This window comes from Tamandua tetradactyla, chromosome 2, assembly GCF_023851605.1.
Source record: "Tamandua tetradactyla isolate mTamTet1 chromosome 2, mTamTet1.pri, whole genome shotgun sequence".
In the NCBI taxonomy this organism is placed as follows: Eukaryota; Metazoa; Chordata; class Mammalia; order Pilosa; family Myrmecophagidae; genus Tamandua; species Tamandua tetradactyla.
Genome location: NC_135328.1, coordinates 214706441 through 214721572, shown reverse-complemented (window position 1 = coordinate 214721572; position 15132 = coordinate 214706441). Strand labels below are relative to the sequence as shown.

The 15132-nt window shown below is 57.7% G+C and overlaps 2 protein-coding genes across 3 annotated transcripts in view; one reads left to right on the top strand and one right to left on the bottom strand.

Annotated features, from left to right (window-relative positions):
* The window catches only part of PEX14 (peroxisomal biogenesis factor 14), a 202377-nt gene extending 195088 nt beyond the window's left edge, over window positions 1–7289 (top strand). Inside the window, exons 8-9 of one of the 2 annotated variants that reach the window (XM_077151345.1) lie at window positions 4060–4151; window positions 6026–7289. In XM_077151345.1, coding sequence (XP_077007460.1) covers window positions 4060–4151; window positions 6026–6479 — 546 coding nt within the window. In that variant the 3' untranslated portion in view covers window positions 6480–7289. The remainder of the gene's footprint in view (window positions 1–4059; window positions 4152–6025) is intronic. The other variant, XM_077151344.1, reaches the window with a different exon arrangement.
* A 5621-nt stretch (window positions 7290–12910) lies between these two features.
* The window catches only part of CASZ1 (castor zinc finger 1), a 55845-nt gene continuing 53623 nt past the window's right edge, over window positions 12911–15132 (bottom strand). The window contains exon 19 of the mRNA XM_077151340.1: window positions 12911–13661. Within this exon, the coding sequence (XP_077007455.1) occupies window positions 13645–13661 (17 nt within the window). The 3' untranslated portion in view covers window positions 12911–13644. The remainder of the gene's footprint in view (window positions 13662–15132) is intronic.

The window sequence follows — 15132 nt, the reverse complement described above, 5'->3', positions numbered from 1 at the left end:
CCAAGGGGACTTTGCAAATACTTTTTTATTCCCTGTTCAAATCCTTCTGGGATTTATCAAGGCATCATTCTGGACAAACCTACAAAATCTCATGCCCTACTCCAGGGTCCATGTACTTAATCTCATGCCCTACTCTAGGGTCCATGTACTTAATCTCATGCCCTACTCCAGGGTCCATGTATCACTCTCTTTGGGGTCTGACCTTGTCTCCTACCTGCTGTGCAGGGAGCTTTTCTCACACCACTTACATTTCACGGGCCGACACTGCCCTGGTAGAGAAAGGAGGCTATCCTTTCTGTCTCCTCGTCACCCACCAACAGAAGGGAAGAAGAGCAGGTCTCTGCTGTGGACCCCTCACACAGCCACCTCTCTTGCCATGTAGATACTGGATGGCCTCTCCCACCAGTTAGGTTTTAGGCCACAGTGATGCCACGAGGAATTACAGAAAAGAGAGAGGGAGAAGCATGGCTGTAGTCAGTTTGCCAATACCTGCCCTGAGCAGGAGATACTGGACCAAAGCCCTGCTATGGTGAACAAGTCTTCTGGCCCAGGGATCATGGACTGGAGTGGGGGGAAGCATTGTCAGCTGAGGCAGCCTCCATGCCTTACGTTCCAAATTGGAAGCAATTGTGGCGATTTCTCAGATCAAACTGCCTGGGTTAAAATCCTGGCTCTGCTGCTTACTGGCTGTGTGATTGCAAGCAAATTATTACCCTCTCTGAGTCTTAGTTTACTCATTTGTAAAATGGAGCTACAATGATACCTGCCTTTCTGGGTTGCCTCAGACAGCTCCCCAGGAGTGCAGGCTTCTGGCCCTGGGTTCTGTGGGGAGCCAGCGGTGATCCGGGGGTGCTGCTGCCATCAGCGGTATGAAGCAGGCTAAGGTCACTTTGGTCAGAAACCACTGCAGAGACTTTTTTCATCCTCCACCCAACACATCATGACCTTCTTGTGAATTTACACACTTGTTGTTACTCTTGCTTGGGGGACACTCTTGGTTTTTCTTACGTGTATAAGTTGGACATCAACTTTTTTGTTTTTAATTAGAGAAGTTGTAGGTTTACAGAAAAATCATGCATTAAATAGAGTTCTCAAATATCCTGCCCTCCCCTCACCCATTAACACCTTGCATTAGTTTGTACATTTGTTGCAACTGATGAAAGAACATTTGTATAATTGTCCTATGAACTATATATGGTCCGTGGGTCCCTTTAGGGTTCACTGTGTGCTCATGTCATGTCTCTTCGGTGGCCGTTGGGTTCCGGCAGTGGCACTGTCTTGAGCAGAACAGGCGTAGGAAACAGTGGTCCAGTAGCTGCAGGATGTACCATCATCCTGTACCCTCTGTCCCTTTCTTCTTGCCAGTGTGGCTGAGGGGGTGCTGCTTTCTGGCTGCTTCCATGCAGCCCTGGGAATAAAGTCTCACTCGGAGCTGCTTTCCTGGGGGAAGCCCTCCCCATTGCTTAGCTAAGATCGAAGCCAGTGCTCACAACTTTTCCTTCTGCAGAAGACCCCTGAGAGTTCCCTCCCTGATAACCTGTCCCACCCACAGAGGCGCTGCCCGCACTTCCTCCTCCACAGCCCACTGGCTGTGGTTGCCAGTGGCCGCCTCCAGCCCCATACATGCTCCCTGCAGGTGGCCAACCATAAAGCAGCTGGAAAAGCCAGTTTATGGTCGTGGCCCCACTCTCCTCTATTATCTTTTGGCACTGTAGCCTGCCAATGTCCAGAAGCCATTCCGGAAATTGAAAAACATTTTCAGGCCTTAAGCATTAAGATTAAGACCACATGTTGCATTTTAAGAAGGAAGGGGCATGGAATTCTGCTTGATGGTTTAGAGCGGCCTGTAAGCACTTCTTGGGCTGGTGGGTTTGATGAGTCTTGCCCTGTCCGCCCCAGCCCCCATCCATTTTCCCCTCTTCTGAAATGGGGCTCCCTGATTTGGTAGCCAGACCCCACATGTGTGAGGACTTTGGTTACCCCATAAACCAGAGTCAATGCTGTGTTTTCTCAGCTGTAATGTAAGTTTTTATTTCTGGCTTCCAAACTCCGACTGGAGTACTGTAAAAAATTAAAAAGAAGAACTTTAAGTAATTAAAAAAAAATGTACATAAAACTAAAGGCTGTGAATTTTCTACAACTGTTTTTTAAAGAGACTGGCTAAAAAGCCCCAGATGTCAGATTTTATTTCTAAATCCTAGGCATCTGGCACCATATGCATTTGGAAATATGAGTCCTTTGTAGGCTGGTGAGTGGAAATTGCTCCCTTGTTAATGGGCTGCTGTAGCTTTCAAGGTCTCAGAGAAGCCAGAAGAGTGACTCCTGGATCCTTGCTGTCTGGTAGTCTGCCGGGAGCCCCCAAGGGGGATGTGTGTGAGGGCGGCAGGCGTGGCTCATGCCGAGGCTGCCCAGACTTTCCTTTGGAGGCCTGAGGTCCCCTCCGAGGGGTCACTCCTTGCAGAGGTGAGTCCAGCCTGGCCGCTTGCTGGTGCTGGGCAGGCTTCCTGCAACTCCCCACCCCAGCCCCTCCACGGTCAGGCTTCTTTAAGCCAGTCACGATCGGCAATAGAGAGGAGGGAACATGCAGAAACCTCCCTTCTTCCAGCCTGTAGTCTCCCCATGTTCTCATGAGCTTGCTGCCTGGGTTTTCTGCCAGCCTGGGGGTGCCAGTGTCAGAAACGCTACAGCTGTGCGTTTTTCATCTGTTACCCGGAAAACAATCGAGACTGATTCTCATTGAATGCTCCAGCATGCACACCTGAGGCCGTGACGTCTAGACTTGGCCTTAAAAGCACAAACACTCCACAGGCAACTCGACCTGCCAGGATGGCTATTTGGGGTACTACTATTTTGTCTGTCCTCTTCTCCATCTGTCCTGATAAGATTTGCAAAAATAAAGATGTGGTTCTTTGAAGTTTATTTGAATAAATAGCATCAAATTCAAAGGGAAAGATGTGCATTGAAGGATGGTGCTTGTCAGAGATGGTCATGGCTGAAGAAATTAAAATTAAGTCCAGTGGACACTCTCTCTCTCTGCTTCTGCTTCCGAGTCATTCGTGACTGTGGGGGGTTGGCAGGTGGCACATTGCACAGTCGTGGTTTTGCAGGCGGTGGGGGGTGAGGTTGGGAGGGCATCCCCTATGGTCCTGAGAAGCTGCCAGGGCTTGACCTGCAGGGTGGGTGCTGGAGGTCCCAGAGCACTGCTGGAAGGCATCTGGCGAAGCACATCTGAGCCTCCATCAGAGTAGAGCTTGGGGGACAGGACAAGCAGGTGCCAGATGCTGATGGTGTCTCTCACTCCAGGGTGGCCAGTGGCCGCCCTTGTGTAAGCCTCACAGGACTCTGTATGTGGTGGCAATTTTTTTGGAGGGAAGGGATTTAGGTGGAGGGTGGTGTTGGTTATATAGAGGGTATATATTTATCTTATTATTTTTTGTTTTGATATAACATTTCAGACATAGAAGTAGAGAGGGTAGTTTCCATCACATGGCTGCAGCACTTACTGACCGCGTGGCTGGCTGCTACGTCTCTGCCCACACCCACTCAGGCCATTTGGAAGTAAACCCCATGCATCACACACTTGAACTGAAAATACTTCAGTAGTGTCTTTAAAAGAAAGGACTCTTGGGCAGGCAACAGTGGCTCAGTGGCAGAGTTCTTTCCTGCCATGCCAGAGACGCGGGTTCAATTCCTGGAACCTGCCCATGTCAAAAAAAAAAATTAAAAGAAAGGGCTCTTTGGTTGTCGTTGCTGTTTTGTTTGACCCAACCATCCCACCTTAAAAATGTAATGATTCTTTAGTATCGCTAAATACCCAGTCAGAGTTGTGTGAATATTTATTGTAAGGGTGTCATCATCTTAAAGCAGAGAGGCAGAGGCAGACCCCAGTGGGCAGGGCCACAGCCTGCCCTGAGAGCTGCAGGTTGGCCCAGGTTGGCGCACGGGCTCCAGCACATCCTGGGTGCTGAGGCCGCTGCCCTCCTGCCTGCGGCCGTGGGCTCCTGTAGCTGGGAGGCGGGCGCCGCCTTGATCTGGGCTCTCCTTTGTTTCCATTTTCAGGCCACCACATCTACCAACTGGATCCTGGAGTCCCAAAATATCAGTGAACTCAAGTCGGAAATCAACTCCTTAAAAGGACTTCTTTTAAATCGGTAGGAAGAAGGGCAGACATGGCATCTGTGCTGGTCCCAGCCTGGCCTGGCATTGTGGGAGGGGGCACATCTCCCATGGAACCCCTGGCCGGCTGTAACTGAGCTGCTTGATCCAGGTCTTGAGTGTGTGTATCTTTTGAACTTCTGCTTTCCCTCCAGCAACCTGCCTTCCTCTCCAGGGGTGACAGTCTGAATGGGGGTGGGGGCAGGGCAGAGAGGAGCACCCAGAAGAGTTTTTTAAATGTAAATGGTTCCTCAGACCCAGTCAAGGACAGCATGAGCCAGAAATGCAGTGTCTTCTGAGCAGAGAATTCCTGGTTCGGCCCATCCTGGGGATTCTGAACGGGGCCACCAGAGCCCTGGCCAGACCTCTTGGTGACAGCTTGGTCCTAGAGAAGGACCCTGCCGAGGGCCTGGAGGTCTATGGGCCAGTTTGATTCCTGACTGAGGCATGACCCAGTCCCTGCTGTCCCTGCCCCCCACCTTGCTCTCCCTCTGCAGTGACGGCATCTTCGTGAGCCCCTCCAGAAGGGGGGCATTGTCACAAGCACATCCCTGAATGTAGAGGGACCACCTGTCTTGGTTTTGAAGCTGAAAGTCCCATTTTCAAGGACCCTCTCAGTCCTGGGCCAGCGGGCCGTGGCTGCCGACTAAGTGGCCTGGCGTCCTTCCCGGCCTCTCGGTTTTCTGCTGGGCCAGGGTTTCCGTGGGAGAGGGAGAGGCAGCGGGAAGCCATCCTGGAGGGGCCTTCACCGGGCGTTTTGGTTGGAGGGCTTTGGCGAGATCTGGTGACTCCAAAAGTGGACCCAGTTGTCCAAGCCACCTACTTCCTAATACTCCCTGAAGAGGAAAAATAACGTGGCCTTAAATGGGGTGTGACTGAGCTGGGGGTGGGGATGGGGGGCAAGTAGGTTGTCATTAGGAGAACTCCAGGGTTTCTCCCAAGCTAGGAGGTAAGTGACCATGGGGATGGGGGGACAGGGTGTAAGCCATTGGGTAATCCTGGAGCGAAGAAAAGCCTGCAAATTGAATTTCTTGGTAGCATTATATGATACTGGTGAATAATGCAAGCATTAGCTTGTGGATACACCACAGAAGTGGGATCTGAGGAGGAGGAGCCACTTCCAAGACAGTGCTGAAGGGAAGGTGGGCAGCCCAGGGTGGGGAGCAGGGATTTGACCTCTTGGCCCAGGCAGAGAGAAACCTGCTTGTGGCAGAGTTTGATTTCCCAACCATTGCCAAGCAGACCTGCCCTTCCAGTCCCTTCTGGAATTCGTTTTGGATTGGCCTAGCTGCTGGCCTGGAGCAGGGGGCAGAACTGACTCTCCCTGTGCAGACTGTTGAGGCCAGAGGCTTTCTAGCAAAGTGTACTGATGTCACCCTTTGGTTCTGATGTTTCTGACCCTACAGCCAGCGGCCCAGCCCCCAGCCCCAGCCCTTTGCCTGGGCAATGTTTGGGCTTCCAGTCTCAGTGCCTCTGGCTCCCCACTCTCTCATTCTCTTCTGGTCACTCAGGTGGAGGCTGAGGACAGTGGATCAGGAAGAAACAGGCTCCAGGGCCAAGGGAGATGGTCCTTGCTCAGCACAAGGAAGGGCTGGGAGGGGGGCACCCTGAGCAGAGCAGGTGCTCTGGGCTCGCCCACACCTCTGGGTTCTGTCCCAGTTGGTGGCATCTCCATCCACCAAGAGTCTTTGATACTGAAAGAGGAGGGGAAGGGGGAGAGTCAGGGGTTGGGTTGGAGCTCAGTGCTGTCCCCAGTGCTGCGGCCCCTGCTAGGGGCTCCTGAGGACAGCCCACCATCGCCAAGCCCCCTGGGGTGCTTCTCTCACCACCTCTGCCATTCTTCTCCCTCCCCTCCTGCCCCCTCTGCCAGGAGACAGTTCCCCCCATCCCCATCAGCCCCCAAGATTCCCTCCTGGCAGATCCCGGTGAAGTCACCGTCCTCCTCCAGCCCTGCGGCCGGCAACCACCACAGCAGCAGTGACATCTCTCCCGTCAGCAACGAGTCCACGGTGTCCTCGCCCGTGAAGGAAAGCCACAGCCCCGAGGGCTCCACGGCCACCTACCACCTGCTGGGCCCCCAGGAGGAAGGCGATGGGCTGGTGGACGTCAAGGGCCAGGTGAGGATGGAGGTGCAGGGCGAGGAGGAGAAGCGGGAGGACAAGGAGGACGAGGAGGACGAAGAGGACGACGTGAGCCACGCGGACGAGGAGGACTGCCTGGGGGTGCAGCGGGAGGACCGCCGGGGCGGGGATGGGCAGATCAACGAGCAGGTGGAGAAGCTGCGGCGGCCCGAGGGGGCCAGCAACGAGCGCGAGCGGGACTAGGGCCCCGGCCTCTGCGCGGGGACGCACGCCCTGTCCCGGTGGCTCGGGGAGGGCGGCCTGAGCCCAGGTGGCACAGAGCTGCCCCAGCCCCGTCAACAGCCTGGTTCGGGGCTCTCCGGGCCCTGCAGGGGAGTGGGGGTCCCGTTTCTGTCCATCCCTCCCGCCCATCTCCCCTCGACCCTAGCCCTCCCACCCAGCCCCGAGCAGACGCCCCCTGGCCTGTTCTCAGGGCCGGCCGAAGGCTCAGAAGCCTCTGGGCTCGAGTTCTGCCTCTGGCCCCCTCCCTCCCGGACAGACACCTCGTCCCCACCTGTCCGCAGAGTGTCTCCACCTCGGCGCCGTGCATGACGAGAGGTGGCTTTGGCACCTGCCTCCCGGTTCCGCAGCGGTGAGGGCCACCACGTCTGGGCTCGGCCGCCGCCCTCCCCCGGCCCCAGCCGCCAGCCCGGCCACCCTGCCCCATGGCACCTAACTTGCTCTGTGCTGTGACCCCTTGGCCATCTTGTCATGTGTCTGGAAGCTGGAGCCCTGGACCCACTTTCCCTCGGCACAGGCCACCAGGGCCCGCCCGCCAGGCCGCCCGTGCCCGCCCCAGCAGTGGGGCCGCGCCGCGCCCGCCGCCCTCGCTTGCCGCCCTCGCTGCCTCCGGCCCCGACGAGCACGGGGTGAGGCGCCCGCTCGCGCCCACACAGGGTTCCTGACCGACAGCTGTCTGTCCTTCCCACCAACAAACACATGCTCATTTGTGTGATCATGTATAGATTTGAGACTCTAAGATAGGACTGTATATAATTGTAATAAACACGAGTTGCCGCTATTTAACTCCTGGCTGTGGCTCCCTGTCTGCTCCCCACCGTCCCCAAGAGCGGGGTCTCAGCCGAGGCCGACAGGAGCCGGGTGCTTGGGGGGCCCGCGCCCTGGGCCTTCTCCTGAGGCAGCTGCGTTCGCTTCTCACCCCAAACTGCAGCCTTTCCTGGGCTTCTGGTGCCGAGTGTCTGCTGAAGGCGACATTCGCCTGATCGCACAGGAGAAGGGGCCTCGTCTTACTGTATATAGACCTGATGCGAGTGTGATGAGCTCCCATTCCTTAAATGGATGAATATTTCCCCAGGAGAGCGTGCGCGCGCGTGCCTCGTTCTCTCTGCCCCCTCCCTGTCTCCCTTTAACCTTCACAGAGCGTTTGGCTAAACAAGAAAAGCAGAGCAAGGCGCTCCTTGCAAGGCGCTCCCTCAGGCCCCGGAGCACCGTGACCAGGTGCGGGGACAAAGGGCACTGTGTGACACCGAAGGCTTTGGAGGGTGCGGGGCAGCGGCCTCCCGGGTGTGAGGAGGGCTGTGCAGGGCGAGCCCCCACCCCGAGCTCGCCAGCGTGCCTGGAACAGACGGGGCCGGCCGTGCTAGCACCTTGGCTTTGGGGCTGTTTTGCCCCAGAACACGTTTCACTTGGGGTTCTAGGCCCAATTATGCACCTGCCACCCCCCCCTTCAGCAAAAATTCCTGACCAGCGCCAAGGGGCGCGGCTATAGGTTCCTCTCCCTGAGCCCGGGAGTGTCCGTCACCCTGGACTGGCCGCTGGCCCTTAGGGTTTGCCTTTGATGCCCACCACCTCCTGTGCCCTTCCTCCTGTCCTTTCCTTTCCCAGCCCAGTATTTCCTAGGGACAGGCAGAGCCCAGCTTGAATCTGCAGCTTGTGTTCTCCTTCCCCAGCTTCCAGGCTGTCCCTGAAGAAGCCCAGGTCCCTCGGCCCCCAGGGGCTGCTTACCTGGCCTAGGGCGGCCCTCAGCCTCCCACGGGACGGGCCCTGTCCCAGCCTCTGCGGGCTGGAGCCTGGGGTGCCCCCACCTCTGCCCTGCTGTGCCGCAGTCCCCCACGGTGAGAAGCAGCACCGGGCCCTGAGCAGGATGGTTCCTGGGGGTGGCCCCCCTGAATTTGGTGCCCAGTGGCCATCACTGTCACTTTTCCAAGGTCCCTCCTCCCAGGGGGAGCCAGAGGGCAGATGCCCCGGGGCTGAGGCTGGAGCTGTTGAGGTCGGCCCTGGCCACGCTTTGTGGGGCCCCTGGGACCATCTCCCTTCCGGCCACCATTCCTCCCTCCTGGGCTGGGACCACCAAGAGGGGAATCCAGGGGTGGGGGAAGCAGACGCATCATGCGGGGTGTGGGGGTGGGGTTTTCCAGCCTAGGGGTCAGTGGATTTGCCATGTCCTGGGGCTCAAGGGCAGAAACCTGGGGCGCAGGGGCCCTTTGCCCCTGTGGGTCCTGAGCACCGAATTCGGCTATTGAGTGCAGAGAGGCTGGCGTGATTTCAGGGAGAGAAAAACCCCTCCCCAAAACGCGTGAGCGCTGCCTAATAAAGGCAGCTGCTGGTCGGAGGGAAAACAGCCCTTTGGAAAAAAAAAGTCTTTCATTAGAAAAATAATGCATTTCATCCAAATAAGGTAAAAATATTTGGAATGGGGCAGAAGTGAGCAACAGGCAGCGCCTGTCAGGCCCTTTCTGGAAGGGAGAGATTATTAAACTCAATTACAATGTATTTTTGTAAAGTGCCCTTTGGAAAAGGAAGGGCCCAGTGTGCTGGGGGCCCCGGGACGCAGCGGCCTCCCCTCGGCCAGGGGCCTCGTCGGCTACCCCGGGGCGGCATGCCTGCTCCCTAACCCCGGGGCGGCATGCCGGGGCGGGAGGGGGGCCCTCACCTGGCCAGGCCCGGGGATGGGCAAGGTGGCCACGGACATCGGGGGACTGCCGGGTATAACTGGCCGACTGTCTGCCTCCTACAGAAGAGGCCGGGAAGCCCGGGGCTCCCCTTGGCCCTCGCAGCCCCTGTCCTCTGGGAGGGGGGGTCAGGGGAGGCAGCGCCCTGGGCGGGGGTCTGAGTTGGTACCAAACCACGGTGAGTTTTTTTCCAAGTCGGGGAAGAAGTCCAGATCCGATGTTTCAAAATCCAGTCAACGCAGAGGGGCGAGGGGGGCTCCCTTTCCACGGTCCCTCGCGGCACGTGGTGCCCCTCCGTTCTGGAGCGAACAGGAGGCGCCTCCTGCCGGGGCTCCCGCAGCTGCGGGGCTGCCGGGCAGTGAGCCGCGTCCGTCCTGCGCCACCCGCGCACCCGCGCACCCAGTGAGACTGGAGCTGCGCCCCGGACCGCGACTCGCCGCCTCCCGCCGCGGCCCGGCCTGGACCCTCGCTGGACCCTCCCGCCCCAGGCCCCGCCCACCCGGCCCCGGCCCCACCCCCAGCCCCGGGAGATGCTCGCGGGCGGGCGGGACCACCTCCTCCTCAGGAGCTGACTGAATCCTTCGTGTTTCTTCATCTGTTTGTTTAAAGTTGCTTCTGCCAAGGCGCCCCAAGAAGACGGTCGGAGGCCCCAGACAGCGGGCGGCGGAGGCGGCTCCCCGGGCAGCTGGGGCGACACCCGCCGCGGGCCGAGCGGCACCTGCTCCCGCGGGGGGCGGGGGAGGAAGTGGGGAGGGAGGGGGCCCAGGCCCCCCGCCGCGGCCGGGCCGAGGGACGCGCTGGGCAGACGCTCCCGGCGCTGTGTGGACGCGTCGCCCCCGCCTGCCCTCGCAGGGGCTGGTCCACCGAGACCCGCGCGGTCACCGGGCGTGGGGCCCCGTCCCCGCCCGCGTCCCAGGTCCACCCCGCAGCTCTCTGGGGCACCGGCTCCACCTCCCTCCCGCTCTCTCTACCGCCAAGCGAGTTTGAAACCTCAGCCAACGGTCATGAACAAATCTTTAATAGTTTACTTTCATCCAGCACTTTACAGTTCGTGTTCTTTTAGAAGAATAGATGAGACTTGATTACAATTTCAGAAGGCTATGCCGGGAGCCTTTGCTTCCTCCACGACAAGTCCTGGAAGGAGCTTCTTTAAAGCGACAGGGCCGTGTTGGGAAACACCGTTGAGCACGGGAGCCTCCTCCCCCCCAGGCCTCAGGCTATTTCAGGCGGGAAGTTTCAGGGTGCAGCGGACTTTCCATGGCCACAGGGTCTCCCTCGGATAGAGTGGGGCTTCCAGGTGGCCGAGTGGCTGGATTTGGCTGCTCCTGAGCTGGCTGTGCGCTCCTGGGAGCTGGCTGCCCTGTCCTGCTGCCCAGAGGGTGGGGCGGCACCTCCCAGTGAGGGTGGCCCGGGCCAGCTCCCCATCCACGATTCCAGCCCGGCTGAGGGAGCCCATTCCCGAACCCACGCTATCCCTGGCATTGGGCCAAAACTGCCTGGGTCCAGGGCCACCTGTCACAACAGCGATGGTCAACCTGCTTTTGCCCAGTGGCCTGGATCTGCTGCCCAGAGGGGGCTGCCTGGTGGCTGGGGTCCAGGCGGGCCGGGGGCAAGCCCCCTCCCACATGCCACGGCTGGGCTCCCACGGCTGACTCAAGCTGCTGGTAGCACCCGAGCCGGGCCAGGTCTGTAGGAGGTGGGCAGCTACCGAGCTCAACCAGGAGCCTGTGCAGCTGGTTCTGGCTCTTTCCAGGAGGTTACAAAACTCTTGAATTTGCCCCAGTTCGGGTGTAAGAGCATCACACCACCGCAGCTAATTAAATCCCAGGATGAAAACATGTTTTACTGCATTTCCTACTGAGCCTTACAAGCCACAGGGAGTGTCGTCGGCTCGGGCCCACTCCACACCCCAGGGTGGGGCACCACCTGTTGCGGCAGCTCTCCAGCACCCAGGCTCCTCTCCCTGACTCCTGGCGGGGTGGACGCTGTGCCTGATGAAGTTGGGTGGACACATCACTTTGCCCTGGTCTGGGCAGCGCCTGAGATTTGGGAGCAGAGAGCTGAACGGGGCGTGCCACCCTGCTGTCTCAGACTCCCCTGAGGCTCTCTCTGCTGACGGGGTCGCCTGTGACCCCCCCTGATCCTGGGCCCTGGTCCGCTTGTTCCTCAGTCTGCCTTGGCAGAAGGGCAGCTCAGGGGCAGGGGTCTCTGACCAAGGTCAGCAAAGTACCGCGAGTCGCAGGAGCCCCTGAGAGCTAGCAGAGGGGCCCAGCAGCTGCCCCCAGCTCTGGCTGTCCCCCAAAACCTCTGGGGGCCCAGACCTGCTGCCCACCGCTCCAGCATCCAGAGGGAGCCCTGTGGTTGCACACCCACTCCTAGCTGGGGTGCGACTTGGCTTCCTGCCTCACCCCCGCCCCATGGGAAGGCTGCTCAGCTCACCAGGGCCTGTGAAGCTCCAATAATGGTTTTAATTTGTTGAACTTGTGTTTTATACCATAAATTAGTCACTGTTTTATTTAACAGAATCAAGATATCCACAAACAATAGGCGAGTTCCAACTTGAACGTTTTAATAAGACAGAAAAAAGTATATATTTTCGTGTCTGTTACAAACATATTTATGTAAATAGCCTGTGGGCTGCGTTCCAGGAGGAAAGAAGAAAAGGGAAGGGCCTCCTGCGCTGGGCTGGCTGAGGAAAGGGCTTTTGCAGTGGAAATGACACCGAGCGGGCCGGGAGCTGCTCCCCCCCGGGGCTCCCATGGCCCCCACTTTACCTGTCCCCGGTGCCCAGGCACTGCCACCCCCGCGAGGGAGAGGAGAGGCTGCCCGGGAGCCCCTTGGGCCATCTCCCCAGGCAGGTGGCTCACGCCCCCCTCCCTGCAGGCGCCCAGGCACCTCCAAGAGGAAGATACAGTGGATCCCACCCGCGCCTCTCCCCAGGGCACTGTCACGCCTCTGCCTTGGTCAGCCCTGGCCGGGCCTGGCAAGATGGTGGAGATGAGAAAATGGGTCACTATTAGAAGAGTGCCAAGGCAAAGGGGGTGACGCCCCAACTCAAGGGTGGGGCGAGGAGATCTGCCCTCTGGTCTAGGCCTAACGGGGGCTTCTGGGGCCCCTGGGCCTGGCGCTCTTCCACCCGCGCCCCCAGTGGTGCCCCCAGCCGTGGTGCCAGTGGCTCCGGACTCGAGGATCGGCCCCCTCTGGCTCTGCCACTTCGTGTTCCAGGCAGGAGCCGCGCCAGCATCCGGATCGGATCCGGGTACGCGCCGTTCCCAGCCTGGGCAGGTCCCTGCAGGAAGGAGGAAGGAGACGAGGGAGGAGGCAGTGGGATGTCCCTGCCAAGCGCCTGCCCCGTCGCCCCGGATTGGAGAGGAGGGACTTGCCGGGGTGGGGGTCCTGGGGAGGCCCTCACCCCTTTGTCCAAGACACAAAGCATCCAAGCGGGCTCGAGGGGTGGCCCTTGAGCTTCATGCAGGGGTGCCCAGCGGGGCTTGGGGGGGCCTCCTAGCCAGGCAGACCAAGCTCCCCACCATCTGTCCTCAGCAACCCAGGAGGGCGTGACCTGGTGCCCAGAGGCAAAACTGGCCTGTCCCCCCTTCCCAGCCAGGGGCTGAAGGGTGACTCCTCCCCTACCTCCAGGGGCACATGGGACGGGCCCAGGTTTATGTCAGGTCCCACCTCTGGGGTGACTTTACAAATCAAAGATAACTTGATAGATTTTTTTTCCAGTTTTTATTGAGTGAAAATGTCAAACCTTGCATCAGTCATGCAAAAAAAAAAATCAAATAAATAAAACACATATATTAAATTTCTAATAGCACTAAATTCAAGTGGAAAAATATTCAGTTCTTAATAACGCAGGTGCCGAGGAGACCAGATTCAAGTAATCAGAGCACACACTGTTCAGTTCCGTTTTCACTTTCTGCATTTTTTTGTCTCAAAACTCTCTATATATCTCTATATATCTATATATGTATATACATATAGATATATACACACACATATGTGCATACATATTATTTTATATTTATATATATACACATACATAGTTATAAAACATTAAAAACAGCATTGGTGGATCAAGCATTGTTTTTCCCACAGAAAGAAAATAAAACAAAAATTACACATTAAAATTCAAAATGAGCTAGCAATGGCTTATAGTCCTAGTGTGCAATATGAAGTTTACAAAAGGCTAGACTTCGCACTGTCGGCATCTTCTTTTCTCTTTTTTGTTTGATTTTGCTACATTGAAAATGTTGCTTGTTTGTTTTCCTTTAGAGAACTTCCACAGACGTCCTGTTCCGCGGTGGGTCCCCAAGTCTGGGCGAGCGCGCAGCAGCAGCACGTGGTGCCCACAGAATGCGGGAGGCTCTGGCAGGGGCTGCTTTAGAGGACGCTTTCCTTTCCCAGCGCATCAGTTCGCTTGCCTGGCCTCTCTTCCCTCCCTGCTCTCCAGTTCAGATGGTCTGGCTTTCTGGCCGTGGGCAGCCAAGAGGACAAAAAGAAAGAAATACGAGAAAGTAAACCTCTGCCTCCCCCCCCCCCCCAGCGCCGTTGGGTAGGGCTCCCCTTGGAGACCTCTGGGGAGGGGGCTCTGGCTGACAGCCCACCCGCCTTGGCTGAGCCGCTTCTCTCCCTGTGGCTGAGTCTCAGGGTCCAACCTGGGCCCAGCTGGCGGCCGTGGAGCGAAGAGAACGAGAGAAGAGGAGGCTGGTAGCTGGGCCGCCCCCTGGTCCCTGTGGACCTCAGAGCTGCTGGCCATGGCAGGGCTGGCCAGGTGGGGCCCCTCCTGGTTTCCATGGAAAAGGGAATCGAATCTGGGTAGGGGCGCACTAGCAAAGAAGCATCCCAAACAAAAGGAAAAAACAAACAGAAAATAACCCTATAAAGCCACACACATAACCGAGAGAAAAACTCAAGTGTTAAATTAACTACACATTTGTATTAACAGTAAGAGTCCTTCTTGTCTCTACAAAATTCAAGTTAAAAGTTGGAATCACGCAGCTCCCATCAGTGCTAGTGTGAAATCAGCCAGCCTCAAACTGTTAAGGCCTCTAAAATAAACGCTAAACAAAGTCCTGCAGGAGGAATCGCACGAGTTCTCCAACCTCGGCTGTCTGGAGGCCAGGCCACCCACCTGCTTTATTCATTCATTTATTATTATTTTTTTAAATCTTTTTGTTCTATGTAGAATAACCTTTACAGGAAAAATACTGTACAACTTTCTCGTATCTTTTCCCCCCATTTTGAATATTAAAGCCCCAGTCACATCCTTCTTGTCTGCACCAACCAGGGTGGCTGAGAGCCCTGGCCTGCCCCCTCAGCACCCCGCTGGCTGCTTCTCCTTTTTTGGACACAGCCTCAGTTTCCCTTTCGCGCTGGGAGTTGCTAAAAGAGACAAGTGGGGGCTCCTTCCCTAGCCCAGCCTTCGGGGAGCAGACGCCAGGGCCCTGCAACTGCGGAGCGCCAGCTCCCTGCTGACTCCAAGAGGCTGCGTCCTCGGTCCCCTGTAGTGACACCCGGGCCTTCTAACCCGCCCACCCCCTTGAGCCAGGAGGGAGGGGCTTAGCTGCACCCATGGGAGGCCCTGCCAGATTCCACGGGGCCGCCTGTCCCCCGTGCTTAGCAGTGGGGGCCCCAGTCCTGAGCAATGAGAATTCCCGCGGGGGTGGTGGTGGGGCGCGGGGTCCGGAGGAGCGCTCGGAGCAGGCTGCCCGGGTGTCTGTGCCCCGCCTCGCCCCTTGGGGACCCCGGCTCCGCGTTCCCACCCCGAACAAGAGCACCTTCTATTTCCCTGAAGAAGAAGATCCCCAAACTTCAGCTAGAAAAGGGTCATTCGGCAGCCCCTGTCCTCGGGCTGCGGAGCTGCGCGCGTTCCGGGCGGGGCTGCGGGCGGCGCGGGGCGGCCCGGGAGCACCAGAGGGAGGCCTCCTGCCTCTGTCCTG